The sequence below is a fragment of the Lathamus discolor genome, chromosome 2, assembly GCF_037157495.1.
Source record: "Lathamus discolor isolate bLatDis1 chromosome 2, bLatDis1.hap1, whole genome shotgun sequence".
NCBI lineage: Eukaryota > Metazoa > Chordata > Aves > Psittaciformes > Psittacidae > Lathamus > Lathamus discolor.
The window spans coordinates 56928024-56951616 of NC_088885.1; the positions used below are offsets into that span (position 1 = coordinate 56928024).

General features: G+C 43.0%; 1 protein-coding gene across 3 annotated transcripts in view; it reads left to right on the plus strand.

The window, feature by feature from the left end:
* Nucleotides 1-23593, plus strand: part of LOC136008111 (vasoactive intestinal polypeptide receptor) — a 116913-nt gene that overhangs the window by 23726 nt on the left and 69594 nt on the right. Inside the window, exons 2-3 of one of the 3 annotated variants that reach the window (XM_065666910.1) lie at nt 2038-2127; nt 9798-9894. In XM_065666910.1, coding sequence (XP_065522982.1) covers nt 9828-9894 — 67 coding nt within the window. In that variant the 5' untranslated portion in view covers nt 2038-2127; nt 9798-9827. Of the gene's footprint in view, nt 1-2037; nt 2128-2668; nt 2735-9797; nt 9895-23593 lie in introns of those variants that run through there. The other 2 variants (XM_065666911.1, XM_065666909.1) reach the window with 2 other exon arrangements.

The window sequence follows — 23593 nt, forward strand, 5'->3', positions numbered from 1 at the left end:
ACCAAAACAAACCAAAACCACCCAGGAACCTTATCAGAAAAAGCTGTCAGTTACGTTGCCATGATTTACTTTGGATAAATCACATTTTGTATTTTATCCAAATCTTCATTTGCTGCCATGCTTTCAATTATTCTTTCCTTCAAGTGGTGTTAAAAATGTGTCCTTCTGTGCTCAGATTAGCTTGCTGATAGCTGTCTGAATTTTTTATTTCCCCCCTCTTTCCTACATATAAAAAAGCATTACATTGTTGACTTTCAGCCAGATGGTACCACTCCCACCATCCAACCTGAGCATGTTGTTCTCTTTTGAGAGGCCCTCATGTACAACAGTTTCCACACACTCATTTTCGTTCACAGATCAGCCGTCATTGTTCTCAGTTATTCAAGCTAAATCACTTTCACCGTGTGTAACTATTGCTTTTTGTATAAGTAAAATTATGTTTTTACTTCCAATTCTTTAAGGAAACCAGTGAACAGAAGTGGGGTGTGGGTCTGCATGTGATTTCTCCTTTTTTTGGGTGCTATTAGTTTTGTCTTGAATTTCAGCACTCTGTGTAGTGATCTCACTCTTTTCTCTGCTGTTCTCTTTTTATTCTTATTGCTGAAAGGCTTGTTCTCCTTAGTTGATATGGTCTTGACAGCAAAGGCTAGACTTCTAGCAGTGCTCATAGTTTTGCTGCTCCCTGCAGTGCTCTAAGCATGGTTTTCTTTCCAGAGCCATCAGACACTCTGCCCAGGTGTTATGATCACTCCTAATCTCCCATCTAGGTTTTTATCTTCTTAATTATCTCATCTACTTTTTTCCTTATATCCAATATTCCTAAAGTGAGATTTGAAGTCCTTTCTTTAGCGAGCTCTGATGCTTTATGAAGAATGCTTTATAAATCCATAACAACATCCTCACCCAGAGCCTTATTGACTGAATCACTTCTGCTTTGTTTGAAAGAGGGAAGATTCATTTCTTCCCAATCTCTGAATAAAATTCATTTTTTGCTAATATCTTTGTAATTTTTTTTTTTTTTTTTTTTTTTTTTTTTGCTACTATCCCTTGTAGGTAATCAAGCTTTTTGAGGTGAACTCTCTGAAATGAGATGCGCTTATAGGTTGTTCTGGGCATGTACCTGGATTTCAATAGAAAGCTTTGAATAGTGGCACAGACAAGCCCTGTTAGGGGCAGTTTTTCAGGATGGGAAGTGATATATGAGTAGTAAAATCATGTTGTATTTGGTCCTAATGTTGGTTTAATAAAAGATATTGAATTGATAGTCTTCACAGGTCTTCTTCACAGTCCTTTCCTGAGTGCATGCAAAACCAAAACAAACTGAAACAAAAGTCTGAGTTTGCAACGAAAATCCTGTGCACTAGAAATGCATCCTCTCCATACAGCCCCAAAGCTCTAGCTGAAGTTGCAGCTTATCATAGCTGTGATGGTTTCAGCATGAATGGTGGGCAAGCCTGGGGTCAGTCACTCAAGCCCTTGCTTTACTGGTGAGGCAGTGACACTGGATTAACACTGGATTTCTAGACACACACAGAACTTTCAGTTCCCCTGAAAGCGAAAGAAAAGGAGCTGCCCATGTTGCTAACCAAAACTGTTGTTCCTCAAACCAAATGACTGCAGTATTTCTGAGAACTAGAGAACATCCAGCTTTCTTTATCCAGCTCCCTGGTTATAAATAACATCCAAAAGCCAGCCTCATAGGAGGCTTGTGGGATCCTGTTTGCTGAAGGTTTTGTGTACATGACATGTACACAGCTCCCAGGCAGTGCTAGAGGTCTGGGGGGTGATTGGGAATGTGAAGGGAAGGGGAGAAACCACAGGGACATCACTCCTTCAGCTCTTTCAAAAAACTCTCATTTTGTCACAGTCTCCATGCTGAAATGCCCACTTAAATGCTAGGACATTCCTCAAACTGCCAGTCTTTATTGCTCTGGATTTGGGAAACCCCTCTACTCTACACTTGGCCCAAAGACTTATGATTTTCTGGGTCCATCTGAGCAGATCTGAGTTCACTCCAAATCTTCAATGTTCTGGCAGGTGGACCTGGTGGATTGTGACATCTTGGGTTGGTTTCAGGAGAAAAGCAAGACTCTGGTCCCACGGTTGGAGTGAACGGGAGATGCAGAGGTGAGCAGGCAGGACTGTTTGAGGGTCCTCTGTGGTTGCCCCGTGCAAGAATCGAAGCTGGATGGGTGGAAGCTTCGTCAGGAGTTAGGATCTGCCAAAGGACAGAGAAGAGAGGAGTGAGCACAACCAGCTCACAGGTTTTGCTGAGACATCCACTCAGGGCTTTCTAGTCCCTTCTGAGCCTGTAATTGAATTAGGGACCTTTTCTTCTGTGCACAGTAGTCAAGAAGTGGCTACTCAGGAGCTGACTCAGTGCTGGGTGAGCAGCAATTAAGTACAGTTTTAACAGGTTACCTGCATATTCTCCTGAAGCCAAATGCCTTCTCTGAACAGCAGCATTTCAGTGTTGATGTATCTTGAAAACAAAACAACCTGTAAACCAATTAGAGCACTTCCTAGCCTTGCTCAACAGGGATCCTGCCAAATACCATCTCACATCTGCTTATGGTGCACCATGGGGAAGGATGGGGCTCTCAGGAGGGGAATCATTCAGATTAGACATGAGCCTACGTTTGTGGGTTTTATCTCATTTAACTTTAGATATTTCCAGTCCAGACATCCACCCCTCAGCCACTTGTCTAAGGCTCCCTGGATGAAGCCATAAAGGGTAAGTTTCCTCTAACTTATTTTAGACCCTTTAGTTTGAAGTGATTTATGCCCAAAATGTGCCTGCTTCTCTCTTCAGGTGAGGAAGGATGATCAATACAAAGTAGACAAATGTAGGTGTTTACATTACATGTACATGCTTTTTGCCCATGGATCCCCAGATCGTGTTTCTGAGTGCTGGGGGTCAAGCAGTTCTGGGTCTGCATTTCCTTTGTATCTCTGCTGTTTCTGTAATTGGCTGAGCAGACACTTTGTAGGTGTATTTCCTGCGAAGGTTTCATCAGTTTAGTAGTTAAGTTTCTGAACAATCTTTAAGAAAAGGAACAAGAGTTTTCCTCAACCAGGATCTGCTCCTTAGATCCAAAGGTAAAAGGAAATGAAAAGCAACCAGTTACCTGTAGTTCAGGGAAAGCTGCAAGTTCCTTTGCTGCCCTCCGATTTGTACAAAAGTCAGGTAGTGGAGTCCATTTTGTCCCTTCCTTTGCTGCCCCTGTGTACTCTTGGGGCAATTGCTATAGTTCCTTGCTTATTTCTCAATCATAAGAAAGATATTGTAACATTTTGTTCTTTACTCTGAAATGTAGGCCTAATCACCACTAATGTTGGTGTTGCAGTGTCCCTGTATTTCTGCAATAGAAGTGCTACTTCTTTCTTTAGACCCTAATTCAGCGCTGCTTTTTAAGAGAGGCATAAACAAGCTTGTCACTAAGGAGTTAACACAGCTGCTCAGCTTCCCTTCCCTTCTGGTTCTCCAAACACTTTGCAAAACACTCTGCAGCTTCCTTGATCTTCCAACCCCTCACACAGAAGGGGGACAATCAGACTAAATCTCAGCGCCCTCAAGCTGCTGGATTCATTTGGCTGAGTTGTCTTTGTTTAACAGGGCCTGCTTAGATGAGATGGAAAAAAACATCTGCTTTTCTCATCAAATGATAGATCTGTTATTGGCATGATTACATTTGGCAGAAGCATAAAATGGAGTGGTTTGAACAGCGGAGTGAGAGTCAGGATACTTGGGTATTTGCCTGGACCTCTTTTATATGGAAAAGTTTTGAAGGGACACATGCTGCCACCCATGCTCTGAGGGTCACTTACATGAGAGTACTCATGTACTGACAATGTGAGTAGAGGTCATAGCAGGATATGGCTTTTCTCTGCTTAAAAAAAAAAAAAAAAAAAAGTTGTTTTTTACAACCCCTTTATTGATCTTACAAAGGCCACACAGTGTGTTTGATATGTTTTGAACTTGCTCTTATCTCCCAGTTTATGTCTATATTACGGGTATCTAGCATTTACTTCCCCGTGCTGTCATGACATATTTGTAACATGGATTTGAGTTAGTAGTCAAAGGTCCTTTAGAATAGCAAATAATTGTAATACTCTATAAATAAGTTGTGGATTTCTTTTTTTTCCCTCATGACCACCAGAGTTTGTGCAGCTTTTAAGTTAGACAGTGTTATTGTTGGAAACTGTGTTACCCATCAGTGTAAGTAAAACTCGTGTTTCAGGGTCTTCCTTTGGTTTACTCACTTTGCTCATTCTTGTGCTTGTTCATAGTATTTTTTTTGGCTCCCTCAGAGGGGTTTTAGGAATAAAACTGCATTTTTCTGAGGATGTTCAAAAGGAAAGAATGAAAAGGAAACTGAAAATCTAGTTTTAAGACAGAGCAGAATGACGTTATGAAAGAAATCAAAGTCAAGACTGTTGCAAAAGAAGTTCTTTTGGTCCTGTGTTCCTACAAACAATGAGCATAAATGAAAGCCCTGGACTGAAATTAATGGTGAGCCCTTCTGGCAACTAGCCAGAAGAAGCTCCTTTAGATTATGTTATGGAGTCTTGAAATAAGACCTGCTTCTGAAACCTTTAATTTCCTTTGCTGTCCACATGAAAAATGTGGACAAAGCAAGAAACTCCATCTCTACTTACAGCAGTGACTGAAGTCAAGTTATAGAAACTGATACTGTCATCTTACACCTTTACTACCTTCACAGAATGTAAGGGAAGGTAGTAATGGTACAAGAAATTTTCATTCAGGTAACAAGTGTTCCCATGTGTCACTGCTGTGTAGGCTCTGGAAGCTGATTAGGAATGGGTGAGGACTGTGATCTCATCGTCTGTAGGCATTTCAATTCTATTCCTTCTTTGTTTGACTCCAAATTCTGTTATAACAGTGGTCACCCTAGTTGCCATCTCTGCTGGAGTCTCCATATGGTGAGCTTCAGGTCAGTCCAGGACCAGTCTGGACTCAGGAGAAGAGGAAGTACTATGGCACTTCTTGTGGGCCTATATTCCTACCTACTTGCAGATGTGTTTTCTCTGTGAATCCCACCTGTCTTTGGGGTGTTGCCATGTGAGCAAAGGGGTTGGCCTATGGTTAGACTGCCTCTGCTAGTGGCATAGATAAGACTAAATGTTTCTGTGGCTCCTTCAGAGTGTAACAACCCTTTGAATTGTACTTAATTAAGGAGTATACATAATGGCTTTATTTGCAGTAGCAGACTGTACGGTAATCCTCTAACAATCGCTGGGATCCAGAGGGAAGGAAAACTCTCATTAATAAAGACTTTGGGGATAAGTCTACTTGAGAGTTGCCGTAGAATTCAGAGCTGCAGGAAATCACATCCAGAAAAACATTCCCTTCATCTTTCTGCTCAGGGCTTCAGAGTGTAGGCAGGGAAAACAACCCCTGACAAACCCACTACAGTTTATACATGGCATCTTGGGCATGCCAGGAGGGTTTAGCAACGGTGGATTTACCGAGTTTCATCTTCACCCACAGTGGATATGCCCAGGAAACTGCATTGCTGTTCACTCTAGCTGATGTTCATGTGAGCTAACCAAAGCTGGTCATATTTTTCTTTTATCTACACTTTTTGGATGGGAAATGTGAACTTAGTGTAAACTCAATCCTGTGTCTGCATGGCCAGGTGACTGCTACAGGGAAAGTTGCCAAAGCCTCAGATCTCTGCCTTTTCCACGGGAAAAAAGCAAACAAAAAAAACCCCAAAACAACACAGGAGGGGAAAAAAAAAAGAAAAAAAAAAAAGGGAAAAAAAAAAAAAAAGAAAAGAGATGGGGAATTAAAAAAAAAAAAAAGGTTTGTACCAATCTCTCTGTAAAGTTTTTCTCGGAGAAATACACTAAGGAAGGAGAGTTATTAGTCTCTCGTTCCAGTGAAGATCCCCCTTAGCAGGGAAGACTACAGGGGTCTTAAGGCAGCTGAGCTTGTTGCTCTGCACAGCATCATGCCAGCTGAACTGATCACCTGACAACAAGAAAAAGACACACTTTTCTGTTTCCTAATGATGCCCAAAACTGTGATTATTTTTTTTATTATTATTCCAGTGGCCTTTGTTAGCCCATGGCAATGACAGCTGTGATGTGTGAGGGTTATTAGCCTTATCACTAGGGAGGTAGGAGGACTGTTGTTATGACTGTTTGGGTTATTTATTTACTTGTTTAGTTAACATGGAAAATGAGCCATAAACTAGAAGGCCTCCAATGTGAGTCTGTTTGTTGACCTTGATGATTCTGTTAAAGGTCTTTAGACATTAAATTCACACATCACTAACCTTCTTCAGCTAAATAGTAGGTGTTTTAGTTTGAACTGGTCCAAGTACAGTCAGTGAAGTGGGATGAAAGCCTTCAGGGATGATGCTTGCTAGCTCTCTGTTGGGCTAGAATGAACAGCAAAAGTTCAGACTAAACCATATATCTTTTACCCGGCTAAAATGAAGGAAGATATGTCCTATTGGGAGAGAAGGTAAGATATATGCCTCTTTTGTTTGTTTATAGAATCATTTATGTTGGAAAGGACCTTAAAGGTCATTGAGTGCAAACATTAACCTAATACTGCAAAGTTCACCACTAAACTATGTGCCTAAGTGCCACATCTACAACCCTTCTAGTAAAGGAATTTTTCCTCCCCTGGAGCAGCTTGAGGCCCTTACCTCTTATCCTATCACTTGTTAACTGGGAGAAGAGACTGACCTCCACCTCATTACAACCTCCTTTCAGGCAGTTGTAGAGAGTGATAAGGTCCCCCCTGACCCTTCTCTTCTCCAGACTGAACACCCCCAGTTCCCTCAGCTGTTCTTCATCACACTTGTGCTTCACCAGCTTTGTTGCCCTTCTCTGGGTCCACTCCAGCACCTCAATGTCTCTCTTGTAGTGAGGGGCCAGGAACTGAACACAGGACTTGAGATGCAGCCTCACCAGCGCCGAGTACAGGGGACTGTCACTTCCCTGCCCCTGCTGGACACAGGCTAGGATGCCACTGGCCTTCTTGGCTGCCTGGTCACAAGCTGCTCATGTTCAGCTCCATCAATGAGCACCCTCAAGTCCTTTTCTGATGAGCAGCTTTCCAGCTACTCTTCCCCAAGCCTGAAGCATTGCATGGGGTTGTTGTGGCCCAGGTGCAGGACCCAGCACTTTGCCTTGGTGAACCTCATAGTTTTGGCCACAGCCCATCGATCCAGATCCCTCTGTCCAGCCTTCCTACCCTCAAGCAGATCAACACTCCTGTCTGACTTGGTATCATCTGCAAACTCACTGTTTGTTTGCTTGTAACTATCTAGTATTGTTTTAGACAGTTTAATGTATATGAGGTTGCTTTTGGAGGATTGAAAGACATCCAAATTACACAGGCCTATGCCCCCTGGAGTGAAAGCTGTTGGCCCAGAGGGATACCTTAGGACATCTCAGCTGAGGTTAGATACCTCTATTTGGGGGACTAAATCTCCCCTCAGTGTCTGGCTTAGCTTGAAATCAGTGGGGATCAGGCACCTAAACACTCCTTTAGTCAATGGAGCCATTGCTTAATTCTCCTTGTTTAAAAGCTCACGGCAATTCAGCACCATTACTACAAAAGCCATAATTATCTGTATTGTGATGTTTTAGCTTTTAGACACTCTCCAGTGGTTTGCCTAACACAGACGCCTGTCCTCTTGGACTGGTTAAAAAAAAGATGAGATTTTAAAAATTCCATCTGTAATCAAGTGTACCTGAATCTATTACAAGCCCACCTTTCAGAATACTAATGAAGAATCAGCCTCGGTTTTTTACTGAAAGGTGATAAAACACTTAGAAGTAAATGTTGGGCTGTTGAGGTAAATATGCAATCAACTAATTGAGGCATGCATTTTCAGTGAAGGGAAGATGCAGCAGTGAAGTACTTGCTAATGGGCTAAGTAGAAAATTTAATGCACAAAAATAATTTAAAATATGTTGTACAAGTACACAGCGCTTTGCCAACCCTGATCAAAGTTGGACCTGCATGAATTAATTTTCAAAGTGAAAACTTGAGTTCTTTGTAAATGTGAGATGAATTTGGCAATAGTTTAAGTCCAGAGAGTTAAATCTTTCCTTTGAGAAAGTCAGAATGTTTTGAAAACGTTTCAATCTTTACAGCAAGTGTTCTGCAAATCTCTCACTCTTCCCCTCACGCTTTTTAAAGGTTAAAGTAAAAAGGCAAGAAGCACTGTAAATCAAAACAAAATGAATCTGTGGTACTTCAGATTAGCCAAGATAAAATTCCCTAAGATGTTTCCTTTTGGGAAAAAGAAACATTTGAATACCAAGATAACTTCTCCCTCACCCCCACCCCTTGTGTTTGGTTGGTTGGGTTTGGTTTTTCTTTCTTTAATTTTTAATTTGACTATAAAAACACATAATTAATTGTTTCTACACTACTAATCAGGGCCCCTTCCCAACCTAAAAGAGAGTACAGTCTGAACAAAACATGGGGTGAAACAGGGAAAAGAGCAGGTTGGGTTAGTAAGAAATGGTGAGAATAAATTTAACATGCTAAATTATTTTATAATTTCAATCCAAAGGGCAGTTTACATAAAATGTTGAATTGTTCCTTCTGAGGATTTCTGGGCCTTCTGTCTTACAAACTTGTCGGGCAGATTTATGGATAGAGAAGTAGCTCACATGATATGAAATGAGGCACGAAAAGATCTTTTTTTTTTTTTACTTTATTTTTCTATTTTCTTTTCCTCTTTCTGATGAAACTATATTTTTTCCCCAAATCCAGCAAGAGCAAACACTGAATCAAAACCTTCTTGCAGGCAAGGGCTCATCCCATGCCCTTAAAGTTCACCCAGTTCATGTTTTTTCCTACATCACATTTAATAATGATCGTGTAAACTCAAGCCAAGACTTCTGTTCTCTTCATATCATTCTCCTCTCACCATTTCTTTGGAGCTGAGTTTCTGAATAGGTTTCTCCCTGCTGAATGCTATTTCCAGTCTCTTTGAAAGATACAGGGGTTTGTGCAGCATAGTCCATAATGGGATCTCAATTTTTGCTTGTAGTTGTCATAGCTATGAAGCAAGGTGCTCCCTCTGAGTTGAACATGTGTTGGTGACAAGGGGACACTGTGTTATGTGTGAGCTCCTGGTTCCTTTGCGAATTTTATGACTAAGACAGTTCATGAATTATATGTTGTATGAAGTCCACATTTAATTACCTGAACATTTTATAGCCACTGTTGTATTGCAAACACCACCTAATTAGGTCTGACTGAGGAGAACCCACTTGGGGGTGAAAATCTTGTTACTGGGAATTCCCTGCTTTTTACCTCCTTGATCTCCTAATCTGCATCTGAGATATCATTCCTATTTGATTTGTTATTTTTGTTTTGCTTTGAATTAGCATGAGCCAAGAGGAAGGCCACATGAGAACAGAGGGAACAAACCATGTAAGCATAGATCCCACTGCTCTTGACATGAATATTAAAACTGCCATTTCCTGCCCCAGATAGCTTTTGGTGTTAGGTTAGTCAGGCAGGGTTCCTGGAGCATAGAGAAGCAAAATTGCTCATGATCATCAGAGAAAAATAGGTTGTTTTGATTTTTTAAAGGAAGGCTTGGAGGGAAATGCTGTTTTTCATCAGGCTCTGGGCTACGTTCCCTTCTCTCAAGCAAACATAAAATAAGGCTGGATGTTTATCCCCATTGTGCAGTGGCCTAGGAGAGCTCAGATGGCCGTGAATCCCCAGGAACACATATCTGAAGATAACTGGGTTTAGTTCACTCTCTTCCTCTCTGCCCTTTCTGCAGGTGTCCAGCACGCGTCCAGAGTGCAGCATCATGCAGGAGATTGAAGAGGAACGTAGCCAGTGCTTGGCAGAGCTTATTGGGGATAACCAGACTTCAGGTATGGGGACTCTCTCTTCTCTCCCTGGCCTGCAAGCCAGCATCACCCAGCCTCACATTTGCCCTAGCCTTACCACTTCTCACCCCTTCTGCTGCTGGAGCTGGGCAGTCACTCCAGCTGATGCTGAGCTCTTGCATTAGGAAGAAGATAAGTAAGTACTTCTGAAGAACAATTCAATCAACCAACAATTTGAATAGCTTGCTGGTATTCCCTTGCTGCCCTCCTGCTTGGTACGCCTGGCTGAGGGGTCTCAGTGTGCTTCATCGTAGTCAGTCATCTATCTCTCTGAAGTGGAAGTGCCTCAATGAACTTTTCCCTGGAGAGTGAAAGCCTAATGTTGTCATAGGCTTTGGCTTGCTTCAAGGGAAATTAACAGCCGCCTTCTCCTTCGCTTGAACTGCCCTCTGATTCCCATGCCAAAATTGTTTCTGTCCTGGTGGCAAGACAGAGGAGGAAGGGTATGCTCCAAGGCTGCAAGGTATCAATGAAATTGGGCTAGGCAGCTGATACCTGCTTGAGCTGATCCTTGGAGGATCTTCACTGAATGCAAGGATGGCTTTTGGCCCCTGCTTTTATCTACTAATGCATGGTTTTCTTTGATTCAGAAACTATTTGAAGTGTCCCTGTGCAGTTAAATGGAGCTGCTTAAAGAAATGCTCTCTGGGAATCCAGTAAGGGGAGAAACCAGGGTGGTTAAAAACATTCTAAATGTTTCATTTTGGTTTTGTGGATATTTAAAGAAATTCAATTAAATACCATACATTGAAAAGAGAATAAACGCTTGAAATGTTAATAATTTTTTCTGCTTTTCAAAATGATTTTTCTCATAGGAAAGTTGAATCCACAACAGCTTTCTTTTTTTTTTTTTTTCTTTTTTTTTCTTGCTGAATTAAACCACTGGAAGTATTTTTCCCTATTCTGCTGTAAAACCACAGTTATGTTGCAAGCCTTTAATGCCCAAGCACTAGCAAATACATAAAAATCCTTTGGAGTTTGTTTTTCATAATGGAATGCTGAAATATTGGACTCGGATAATTCTGCATTTCCACCAGTCACTATCCATAGTCATTTAAATGGGATGGATTCAGAAATTGCAGTTGTGAACACTATAAAGTGTTTTTTTGCCCATGGGGACAGTACCTGCTACTCCCAAGTTAGTCAGATGTCCTTTGTGTGTGTCTGCATGTCCTGGGCAGAAATGGTTGCTGATGACATCAACGTGGAACTAATGTTGGCACAGCATGTGTCCAACCAAATTTTACAATGCAGACTGTGTGGAAAGCAGCTGGCATCCATTTGCTCCAAAATGTCAGCAGGTGTTTAAGAGCTCAATACCTGACTCCTACCTAGACACTCATGGCAGCCATTGCAATCAACAGAAGGAAACCAGCATCTCTAAAGTGTTGGCTCTCAGATGAGTGACTATGGGTGAAGTCTGTTTTGAAAATGGTGTGGGCTGGTAACTTCAGAGTGCCTGAAGATGTGTTTCCCCCTTGGAGTGTTCAAGATACAGCATATGAGTACCAGTATGTGGAAAAAGATGTTTTTCTAGAGTAGGGCTCCATAACTCCATAAATGCAGCTGAGCATATCTGCGAAATAAAACTTTGAATTTTGATGGTTAGCGGTGAACGGGAAGTTTGTAGGGGAGAAATTTAAGTTGATGATGCACAATCGTATGAAGGTGATGACAGTTTAATCTGAGTGTTGCCGAAAAGAAAATACAGTATCTCAGAAGAAGAATGTAATTTTAATACAGTTCAGTCCCCCCAGGGAATGAGAATCGAAAGCAGTTGAGATTCCCTGCCATTTGTAATGTAATACCTTGATTTATGGCCAGGTAGGTGTGCTGCCTTCTACACATTCCACATCCTTTTGGCAAATAGAAAGTCACTTGAGGTTTAACAAATTATTTGTTTTCCTTTCTAATTAAATGAGTGGAAATAAGGAAATGCACCGATTTGGTAGTCTGGAAATAAATCTCTGTTTGAATGCCATTATCAATTGTATTGATCAGAGAGGCTTATTCACAGATGTAGTTTAATGTGTCAGATAGATTAGTCACTTAGTGAGAACATCTGATGGGAGTGCTGAGATTGATAACTGGCTCAGCATAAGCAGGTAGATTTCCACTGATAAACAATAACATCTGCCTTAATGCTGTTTTGTCTTCAAGCACACATTCCTTACACTGTGTGTATATGCATGGGTGAAATCGATCCTTTCTTTTCAAATTAAACCTCTGTGTTTTTAGTGCTGGTAGTAGGTGCCAGTTTCTGTTCCTAGTGTCAGCAGTCCTGGACTGCAGGATGGGAGTTTCTGTATTCCCTGTGAGGAATGTGATTCATCATCCATGAAGTTATCCATATTTTAGGACATTTAGCAGGGACACAGCAGGTATCAAATGCATGACCACCTCTGATAAGAAGAGGTGAGCTTGGGAAGGGCTGCAGAAGATGCAGATATTGCAAAAACAGCAGGGAAGACCAGTTTAAGTTGGCAGTGTGTACGCAGGAGAATAAAATCGCACTGAGACCAAATTCTGGACTTTAAAGGAAGTTTGTAACCATCAGAGGATTCTGAACAGCCTTTCTGAAGGTCTGAAGGAAGGAGTGTTTTATTGACTTCATGGCAGAGCTTGCCCCATTTATGAAAGGGTGCGTAGGATGCAGTTGTATATTGCAGCACAGGATTGGATTTCATGAGCAGGACTGCTCATACAGTCCTCTGCCCTGTTATCTTTTTACCTCCATGCTGAAATAGCTAGTAAGGATGTAACTTGAAAATTATGATTCAATATGGATATCTATTCTTTACCATGAAAACCAAGACTAAGTAGACTGAGACCATTTTGGTTTACACAGGTAGATAGCCATTGCAGGGGAATGACTTTTGGTGAGGGTTTTCTTTTCCTTGATTTTAGGTATCTCTAGTGTATTCTGGCCTAGTGTAGGCATCTTTTTTAGGATGTGGTGTTCATATTGTCTTGCCTGTTCACAACATCTTCATTTACTATGAGGGGGTTCTTAGTGAGCATCTCAGCTGTGCTGGAAGTAACCACACTTAACAGATGTTTCCTGGCCTGGTGTTCACTGGCTTGGAGGGGATTTCAAATCAGGTAAGTCCCAGTTCCATCATTAGGAGTGATGAGAATCACATGCAGAATTGTATTTCAGGAAGCTAGACTTTCATTTGGGTATTTGTTAGATGATCTTTTGAGCCCTTTGGCCCCCAGAGAGTTCTCACAATATAATTTGAGGCATTATTAAAAAAGATCATCTGAAAAACCTGTTTCTGTGCAAGGGGCAGGATTCTTCCCTGCTTAATGCAGGCAGCTGTGTAAAATGCCTCATTTCAATCTCAGTGCAGACTACTTTCCTAAAGGACCTAGAACTCAACTCAGAGAGGTTGTCTGCATCATTTCTGTAAGTGATATAGAAGGCTTTTGCTGGGTTTTGACATGTTGGAAAAAGAATTTTGGTTATTCCTCCCTTATCACACAGCTAAGGACAAAGTGCTGCTGGATTGCATAACGCACAGACACGTATGTGCTGGACTAGTGCTGCACTATTGAAGTCTGTAGTTTTGTTACGTGTGAGTTGTCTCTTTCCTTGCCAGAAATGGGCCAGTCTCATAGCTGGCATTGCTGGGATGCACTGGATGAAATACCATGAATGACGCAGATCATGTCTGCTTGTAATTATACAAATGTGAATCATTAGCTGTGAATGCCTTAATTTCCCACCCTAGGCATGTTTTAATCCCACTCTGTGCTAGTCACACAATGGGTTTCTCTGCAGACTTTGTCTTACTTGATATTCTTAGATTATTGCAACTATGGCAGCACTGTTGCTGCAGTTCAGATGACTGCTGGGCCTCTTGGCCTTTGTTTTTATCCTTAAAAATAGAAATATTAATATTTTCTGTCTAGCAGTGATAAGTACAAACAAATTGAAAAGTGTCCAGCTATTTTACAATTGGGATTTATAAAAGTACTGTAGATAGAGGAATAGGAAATGCAGTATTTTGGCAGCACCCCACAATTTAAATCCACAGGAAGCTACTATGTATCTGGGGAGCAATAACACCCCAAAAGAGAAGATTCGTGTCATCCAGGTTAGGTTGCCTCTTTTCTTTCACAGAATCACAGAATCACAGAATCCCAAGGGTTGGAAGGGACCTAAAAAGATCATCTAGTCCAACCCCCCTGCAAGAGCAGGGTAACCTACAGTACATCACACAGGAACTTGTCCAGGTGGGCCTTGAATATCTCCAGTGTAGGAGACTCCACAACCCCCCTGGGCAACCTGTTCCAGTGCTCTGTCACTCTTACAGTAAAGAAGTTCTTCCTGATGTTAACGTGGAACTTCCTATGCTCCAGTTTACACCCATTGCCCCTTGTCCTATCACTGGATATCACTGAAAAAAGCCTAGCTCCATCATCCTGACACCTGCCCTTCACATATTTGTAAACATTGATGAGGTCACCCCTCAGTCTCCTCTTCTCCAAGCTAAAGAGACCCAGCTCCCTCAGCCTCTCCTCATAAGGGAGATGTTCCACTCCCTTCATCATCTTTGTGGCTCTGCGCTGGACTCCTTCAAACAATTCCCTGTCCTTCTTGAACAGAGGGGCCCAGAACTGGACGCAATATTCCAGATGCGGCCTCACCAAGGCTGAGTAGAGGGGGAGGAGAACCTCTCTTGACCTACTAACCACTCCCTTTCTAATGCACCCTAAGATGCCATTTGCCTTCTTGGCCACAAGAGCACATTGCTGGCTCATGGTCATCCTCCTATCCACCAGGACCCCCAGGTCCCTTTCCCCTTCACTACTTTCCAGCAGGTCAACCCCCAACCTGTACTGGTACATGGGGTTGTTCTTCCCCAGATGCAAGACTCTACACTTGCCCTTGTTAAATTTCATCAAGTTTCTCCCCGCCCAACTCTCCAGCCTGTCCAGGTCTCGCTGAATGGCAGCACAGTCCTCTGGTGTGTCAGCCACTCCTCCCAGTTTTGTGTCATCAGCAAACTTGCTGAGGGTGCACTCAGTTCCCTCATCCAGGTCATTGATGAAAATATTAAACAGCACCGGTCCCAGCACCGACCCCTGAGGAACTCCACTAGTCACAGACCTCCAGCTAGATTCTGCGCCATTGACCACAACTCTCTGCCTTCTTCCTTTCAACCAGTTCTCGATCCACCTCACTACTTGATCATCAAGCCCACACTTCCTTAGCTTATCTATGAGGATGCTGTGGGAGACAGTATCAAATGCCTTACTGAAATCAAGAAAAACTACATCTACTGCTCTACCGTCATCCCTCCACCTAGTCACTTCCTCATAGAAGGCTATAAGGTTGGTCATACATGACTTCCCCCTCATAAAACCATGTTGGCTGTTCTTAATGACCCCCTCATCCTTGATATGCCTAGTGATGGAGTCAAGAATAAGTTGTTCCATCATCTTTCCAGGGATGGAGGTAAGGCTGACCGGTCTATAATTACCCGGGTCCTCCTTCTTGCCCTTCTTATAGATTGGTGTGACCTTTGCCATCCGCCAATCCTCAGGCACCTCGCCCATTTCCCACGACTTACCAAAGATGATGGAAAGTGGCCTAGCAATGACCTCCGCCAGCTCCCTCAGCACCCGTGGGTGCATTCCATCCGGACCCATTGATTTACAGATGTCCAGTTTGCATAGCTGATCCCTAACCCAATCCTCATCTACCAAAGCAAACTCCTCCTTTGTCCTGACTCCTTCTGGGGCTATAGAAATCCGGGGCCCTCGGCGAGAGTCTGCAGGAGTAAAGACAGAGGCAAAGAAGGCATTCAGCACCTCTGCCTTCTTTATATCCTCTGTCTCCAGGGTACCCACTTCGTTCAGCAGTGGGCCTATATTGCCTCTTGTTTTAGTTTTATTTGCTATGTATTTGAAGAAGCCCTTTCTATTGTCTTTAACCCGACTAGCAAGATTGAGTTCCAAGGAGGCCTTAGCTGTCCTAATTGCCTCCCTACATCCTCTAACAACTGTCCTATATTCCTCCCAAGCGGCCAGCCCCTCCTTCCATAATCCATAGATTCTCCTTTTCCACTTGAGTTTGCCCAGCAGCTCCTTGTTTAACCACGCCGGTCTCCTAGATCCCTTACTTGACTTCCTACTCATTGGGACGCTCCGATCCTGAGCTTGGAAGAAGTGGTCCTTGAATGCTAACCAACTATCTTGAGCCCCTTTACCGCCTAGTACACTTTCCCATGAGACTTCCCTTAGCAGTTGACTGAAGAGGCCAAAGTTGGCCCTTCGGAAATCCAGAACTGTGGCTTTGCTAGGTATTCTATTCCTCCCACACAGGATCCTAAACTCCACCATCTCATGGTCACTGCAGCCAAGGCTGCCATTGACCGTCACCACTTCGACCAAACCCTCCTTGTTGGCGAGTACTAAATCTAGCAGCGCTGCTCCCCTAGTTGGTACGTCCACCATTTGCATTAAGAAATTATCATCAATGCACTCGAGGAACCTCCTAGACTGTGAATGACTGGCTGTGTGAGTCTTCCAGCAAATATCGGGGTAGTTAAAGTCCCCCACGACGACTAAGGCATGTAGTCGCGAGGCTACTTCCAGTTGCCTGTAGAAAGCCTCATCAACTCCTTCGTCCTGATCAGGAGGTCTGTAATAGACCCCCACAACTGTATCACCCGTGCCAGTCAGCCCCTTGATTCGTACCCACAGACATTCCACTTGCTCCTCATCCGACCCCGGACAGAACTCAATACATTCTAGTTGCTCTCTCACGTAAAGAGCAACTCCACCACCTCGCTTCGCTGACCTATCTTTCCTAAAAAGGACATAGCCATCCATGACCACATTCCAGTCATGTGAACTGTCCCACCATGTCTCTGTAATCGCCACTAGATCATAACCTTTAGCCCGCACACAGACTTCTAACTCCTCCTGTTTATTCCCCATGCTGCGTGCATTGGTGTACAGGCATTTCAGGGAGCCAGTCCTAGTACCCTTTTTCCCCTGCGGGACAGGGTCTAAAGAGCTATCCTTTCCCACAAGTGAAACAAGAGATTGATAGTCCTCCTTAGCCCGCCATCCTTCAATCCCTAGCATGTTCCTCTTGGGCTTGTCCCCAACAGGCCCAGTTAAATCCCCTCCCCCCTTCCTAACTAGTTTAAAGCCCTGTCAATAAGCCCTGCTAACTCCTGCCCCAAAACCCTTTTTTTTCTCTGGGACTGGTGTATCCCGCCTGTCACCAGCAAACCAGGTGTCCCATACAGCAGCCCGTGACTGAAAAACCCAAACCCCTGCCTTTGGCACCAGTCACGTAGCCATACATTAACCTGCAGAGTCTTCTTATATATCCCTTCACCCTCGCTTGCAACAGGTATGGAGGCAAACACCACTTGCGCTCCAGACCCTTTAACCAGCCGTCCCAGGGCCCTGTAGTCTCTCTTCATTGCCCTTACGTTCCTCGTAATAATTTCGTCACTGCCAACCTGAAAAACCAGCAGTGGGTAGTAGTCAGACGGCTGCACCAGTTCAGAGAGCTTCTTTTTAGCATCTCTAATCCGAGCCCCAGGCAGGCAGCAGACCTCCCTGTGGGGTGGATCCGGTCACTCTCCTCTTTTCCTGGAAAAGCCTGTACATCAGTCTGCAATGGCTGCAGTAGCAGATTTTTGTGGAATTGTTTTCCAAACAGCTGCTTAGGGAGTTCCTTGGGAATGCTCAAGTTATGTCTAATGTACTCAAAGCCACATTGCCCTATATGCCCGTGCTGGGCAATGCAGTGCTATAATGGGTGTGAAGAGGCAGGAGTCCTTCCTGGGCAACTGCAGTATCAGTTCAGCCAAGTCAGTCCCAGGATCTGAATGTGTTCAGTGAAAGCCCTCTCTGTGACCCCACTAAACAAGTGTGATGAGAAGTTCTGAAGGATTGCTTCATAGAAAGCAGTTTGCACACTGGCAGCAGCTACTGCAGTCGCAGGTTGCAAGGTGCCCAATAGCATCTTGTGCTGTCTTCTCTACATTTCTCTTTGCTCTCTGGCAGCATTTCCAACCACCGCAGCGCAAAACAAATAAAGAAGGCGATTTCACAGCCTGGGATTCTCCAAGGCACTCTGTAGTTTTAGGAGCTTACAAAAAATAGAGTTCCTCTGGCCTTTGCATTATTTTCAAAATGTTTACAAACATATTTCAAAAGTGAAGAATGTGATCACAGCTCCACTAAAAAACAGTCTTTTACTCCAGATACTTTTTCAGCCAGGATATCTGTATGCAATACAGTGACTGCTTAGCTGATAATACAGTTAGCAGCAGTAGGGAAGCTCTCCCAAGGGTTCGGAGGAGAGGATGGCTGAAGGGGGTTTTGCTTTCCAGACTCACAGATGGTGGCAGATATCTCTCTATATGAAGTATGGCTGAGCTCCTAAAGGCTTGCTGCAAGGCAGGTCTCACTACTGCATTACTTCTTGCTGACTTCCACTTTTTTATGTAATGATCCCAGAGCACAGAGGAGGGTTTTTTGGTTTTGTTTTTAAGAAATCTTCACCTCTCCATGGCTATAGTTTGCAAGCAGTTCAGCTTAATCTGAAGTACCTAAATAAACTGATAATAATAGTAGTAGTAATTTTTGTGTTTAAAATAACCTCTTTTTCATTAAAAAGCCAAGTAAAGCAATCAGGTCTATGTCAATTGACTTTGCTCATTATCTGTTCATTGTATTCTTGCTAATCAATTCACTCTGCAGTCAGATATTCTTTCAGAAGCAGGAGGGTTATTTAGGGATAGCAGTTGGACAAGTACCATGACTTGTCTTTGGGTGAGATTAACAGCTCTGGAGACTATGCCATTGTACAGGAGGCATGCCATTGTATGGTCAACAGCCTTCATGAGAGATAAGAATATCAGGCTGCACTTGGGCTCAGGAATCCCGGCCCACTTTTAGAGTTTACTTTAATGACATGGAATTTTGAGTGTGAGGGAAAATAAGAACAGAGAGGGGAGGCCTTTGAACCACAGAAGACTCTTTACTATCTGAGCATGTGGGAAATGGTTTTCTGTGTTAACATAGTTCCTTGGCTTAGTGTCACTAAATCACTGAGGTTAGTTAGGGACCTCTTGGTATCATCCAGTCCAAACACCTACTTAAAATGCAGTCAACCAAATCAAGTTACTCAGGGCCATGTGCAGTTGGGTTTTGGTATCTCCAGATACTCCACCACCTCTCTAGTCCAGTGTTCAAGTATGTTATCAGGGGAAAAAAATTATAAAATGGAATTTCCTGGTTTTCAGTTCTTCAGTATGCCCATTGCCCCCCCCTGTTTTCATTGCTTGCCCCTGAAGGTCATTTGATATTTATACACATTGATGAGATCCCACCTGAGCCTTCTCTTCCCAGCTCTTTTAGCTTTTCCTCAGATGTGAGATGCTCCGGTCTCATAATCTTTGCAGCCCTTTGCAAAGCATGCACATCCCTCATGTGCATGGGGATCCGGCACCCCAGATGAATCTCACCAGCTCTGAGCAGAGGGAAGGATCACCTCCCTTGGCCTGCTGGTGACACTTCTAATTCAGCCCAGGAATTCACTTTCTTTGTGACAAGAGCAAACTGCTGGCTTTTGTTCAACTTGGTGTCCACCAGGACCCCGAGGTCCTTCTCTGCAGAGTTCCTCTCCAGCATGGCATTGTTGTGTCCCAAATGCAAGATTTTGCATTTCCCTTTGTTGAACTCCTGTCACTTTATGGACTTTCCTTTTCTTTTTTTTTTTTTTTCCCCTTCTCTAGAAGACCCTTGGCTTGGTTTGGATCCTAAATTTTTAAACTGCAAATGGAACAGGCTCAGAACTTCACAGCTGAAGGCTGTCCGCTTCTTCACACCAGCATTTTGTTTGTCTGTTCCCCACAGTTCAGTAGCTTGGAGATAGCTGAGATGATTTTCTAACTGTTCATGAAAATTGCCAATAGCGTCAAGTTGCTACAGTCATGCTGCTTCTGATACGTTAAGTACTTCAGCACTGCACTTTACATTTGCTATGTAGGCCTGTCTGTCTTTCAAGCAGGATTTGAAACCCTATCAGAAAACCATAAAAGTGGAAAACATGAACGAAAATAGTGCAAATCACCTCCCAAGGCTTTATTTGTACATTTCTCACTTGTTGTGGGCAATAGAGCCAAGTCCTACAAGCTCGTCAGCAGCATTGTCTCATGCAAATAAATACAGGTAGGAAACGGCCCATGTTGTTTCAACTCTGAATACTGTTTTTGCTGTTCCACAGGCTAGAGCAGACACTAGCTTTAAAAGCAAAATTTGGAACTTGAGGTTCTTTGTCAGTCTCCCTTGAAGAAGTCAAGGAGTGTTTGATGGGAGAAGAAGCTGTGAACATATGGAAACTAAAAGTCAAGCTGGAAAAACATTAATGAAGTTTAAATTGGGAGCCTGTTTATTCATCACCATCTGTTTATAGTGCAGTGAGATAAGAAATAATTAATAATTTCTTGCTTGCAAAAGTTCAAGTGAATTCTCACCTTCCAGTTGCTTAAGATCTCCTGGGACAGATGATGTGTCAGTTAGATTTGTATGACACTCTGGTTATCAGGAGCTTTCCAGGTGCTCCACTGCTAGAGCAGGCACTACTAATGGCATCTCAGGTGCTGGAGGCAGCACACACAGCAAGGTGGAGAAAGGGATGGATAGACCATTCAGCTCAGGCTGGGGAGATGTTGCGTTTTCTGGCTGTGTCGGGGTGGTGGTACATCCCTGAGACCTGCGAAGTGCTCATGTAGGTGCTCCTTACACCTCCACACACATGAGGATGGATGGCTTTGTTGCAAAAAGCCACTGTTTTAATCTCATTAACACAGGGAACTTTCAGATGAGCCACTGAAGTGGCAGATTTGAAGGGTGGCAGCTTCCAGGGGAAATACACATCCTGGCAGATATCTGAAGGACACTCCATGTAATGATGTGCCACTGGTGCAGCCAGAGGAGAGACCTGTCCTCAGGCTGAGAAAGTCTGCAGAGAGGCTTCGCTTGCAGGGGAAGCAGGCAGGCTTGTCCCCATGGTTCAATGCAATCCGAAAAAAGGTCAAGAAAAATAGTCAGACCCTTGGATAGGGGTTGACCCTTGTGAGCTGTTAGCCACACATCAAAGTTCTTAACAGATGCTCTTGGCTAATCATTGTGGCCTCCAGTTATCGTTTCAGACTTGTGTAGGGCTCTCATAAGGCTTGTCCTGTATCCACCAGCTCCTACACAAATCTTCTATATCCTGGGACATAAGGAATGGCATTAAAGGACTACTGCTGGTCAGCTAAATCAAGCTATGATCTAGCCAACATATTTAAAGAAGCCTGGAGAACAATTTAGTTCAGTCTAAAAAAGGTAACTACATTTGACCTTAATGATCTCTTTAAAGGCAAAAGGACCTGCAGGACTTGTTTCCATGTTGTCTTTCCTTATTTTTTTGTTTACTCTTCTCTGTTACTCTGGTCTAGGTGATACAAAGGTCCTTTTGGTTTCAGTCTTGCTCTGACCAGCAGCATCAGGCAACTTCCAGGTATGATAACATCAGTCCTTTCCATTCCTGGAAAATGTGGCCTTTTCTAACAACAGCAGAAAGCTCAGCCATGTGACATCAAGACCTTAAACCTCAGACTCTCTCTCATTTATCAGTCTTAGAGGATCAGTACCAGAGTCAAAGTGCTTTTTATTTAACAGAAATTTCTCTTCCAGTTACAGACAATGGCCATGACACTCAGTTGGGACAGACCACTGCAAATGGTCTTCCTTCATTAGTGCTTTCTCCATCTGCTCTGGCACTCTTCCCAGGCACCAACACTTTATGCTATAGCTCTTAGAGAGGTGGATCCTGCTTTCCGGAAATTCAAAAGGAATCTGCCCTGCAGTTTTCAGAGGATACAGTTCCCTTGAGTGCACTAGGAAAGCTGACATCTGAAACATTGGAAGGAAGCATGTTGCCATGGGGGTAAACTCAGCTTCAACTCTTAGATGTGAGCAGCCCCAAGACTTTTGTGTTTTCTTGCTTTGATCCAGTACAAAAGTGATGGCCATTCTTCCAGGTCATGAGTCTTTCTGAGGAAATAGAACCCAAAGGTGTTTTCCCTACAAAGCTTGTTATTTGGCTGTCCATCCTTGCTTGGTAACCCACTGCTTAAGGAGGGTGCACCTCCCCTCTGAAGACTGTTAATTCCGAGTAGAACAGTGGTACTTCTTCAGTTGCTTGTCACCGTCTGAGCCTGAAGTCCAGATGTGAATGAGCAACAGGATGAAATTCAAACTCAGCTCTACATAGCACTTCATCATTCTTCCCTGTAGAGCTGAGAGCTGGTTTTTGCCTTGACCTCACCTTTCTACAAACATGATCATGAGATAAGATGTTGCGACATCGGTTTTCTTCCTCAATACGCTGTAGAGGTGGAGGCTCTGCTTTTGTTTTGTTTGTTGCTAACATGTCCTGGCTGCAAGTTTTCTAGCAAACAGCAATATTTATTTGACTTGGGAACAGCTGTCTTGTGACTGGTCGAGATTAGCGGCCATTTAGTGGATCTAAGTCTTGTACTGGAAAAGGCTTTTTAAGTTTGGAGAATATGTAACATTTTAAAATGCCATCAGGCTTTTTGGTTTCTTTTTTACTTAGCATGGGATAATACATAAATGCGCACAGCCTTAGTTATGCACACATAAAAATAAAGATAAAATGCTGTTGCTACAGACTAATAGAAAGCAAATTCAAAGCATTTCCAAGGCTCTGGATAATTGCTCATCTATGCGATCCATCTATGCAGAGCTTTTGTTTCTGACAATGGCTTGTGTTTGTCCCCCTCACATCCTGTCAGATTTCTGGTTGAGAAATCTCTCCTTCCTTTTTTATTTTTGTTAACTGTATCAGAGTACTTTCACCTTTTTATGTAGGATAAGTATACTGAAAAATATTGCATATGCCATGTTATGTCAAACTCCTGTTACAATATATGGCTGAGACCCAAAAACCTGCTGCAGTCGGTGGAGATTTGTCCACTGATTTTACTATGCACTGAAATTTGTGTAGTCTAGGTGCATTTATTTCTTGATATCAGGACCTTTTAACATAAGAAAATGAAATTGTGGAGAACATGAGAAGCTGAGGTCAGAGGTAACATCCTTTACATCCTCCAGGCCTAAGTAGGGTTTCTGTTATGGAAAGCTTTTAAATTATCATTGTCTCACAAATTTAGCTTTTAGCTTTTCTTGCCTTTTAACCATTAAAAATAGCTTTAGATGAAACCAAAGCTCTCTGGTCCTTTTTGTCCCTTCCTACAGAGCTAAGGTACAGGGCATCCACACAACCCTTCCTGCTTTGGCAAAAGCCCCTCTATATGTGTGGGTGAGAAGGACATTTCCATAAGTACATACATTTACATAAGTAAAAGCCAGATCATGAAGATTTTACGTGGTGAAGCTCTCTCTCCAGCTTTGAGTAAGGACTGCAGTATCTTTCTAGTTAGCAGGACAGGCAGTCTGTGGCTTTCAGTTTGTAGAGGAAATTTCCTTTTTACCCTTCTGTACATTATCAGTGTAGTCCCTCTTGTCACCCTAGCAGTCAAAAAAAAAAAACATTGCTAGAGGTTGACCCTGATCATCTTTGCTATGAACTGCTGTCTAGAGGCGCCCACATGGGAAAAGCCATATAGGAAGT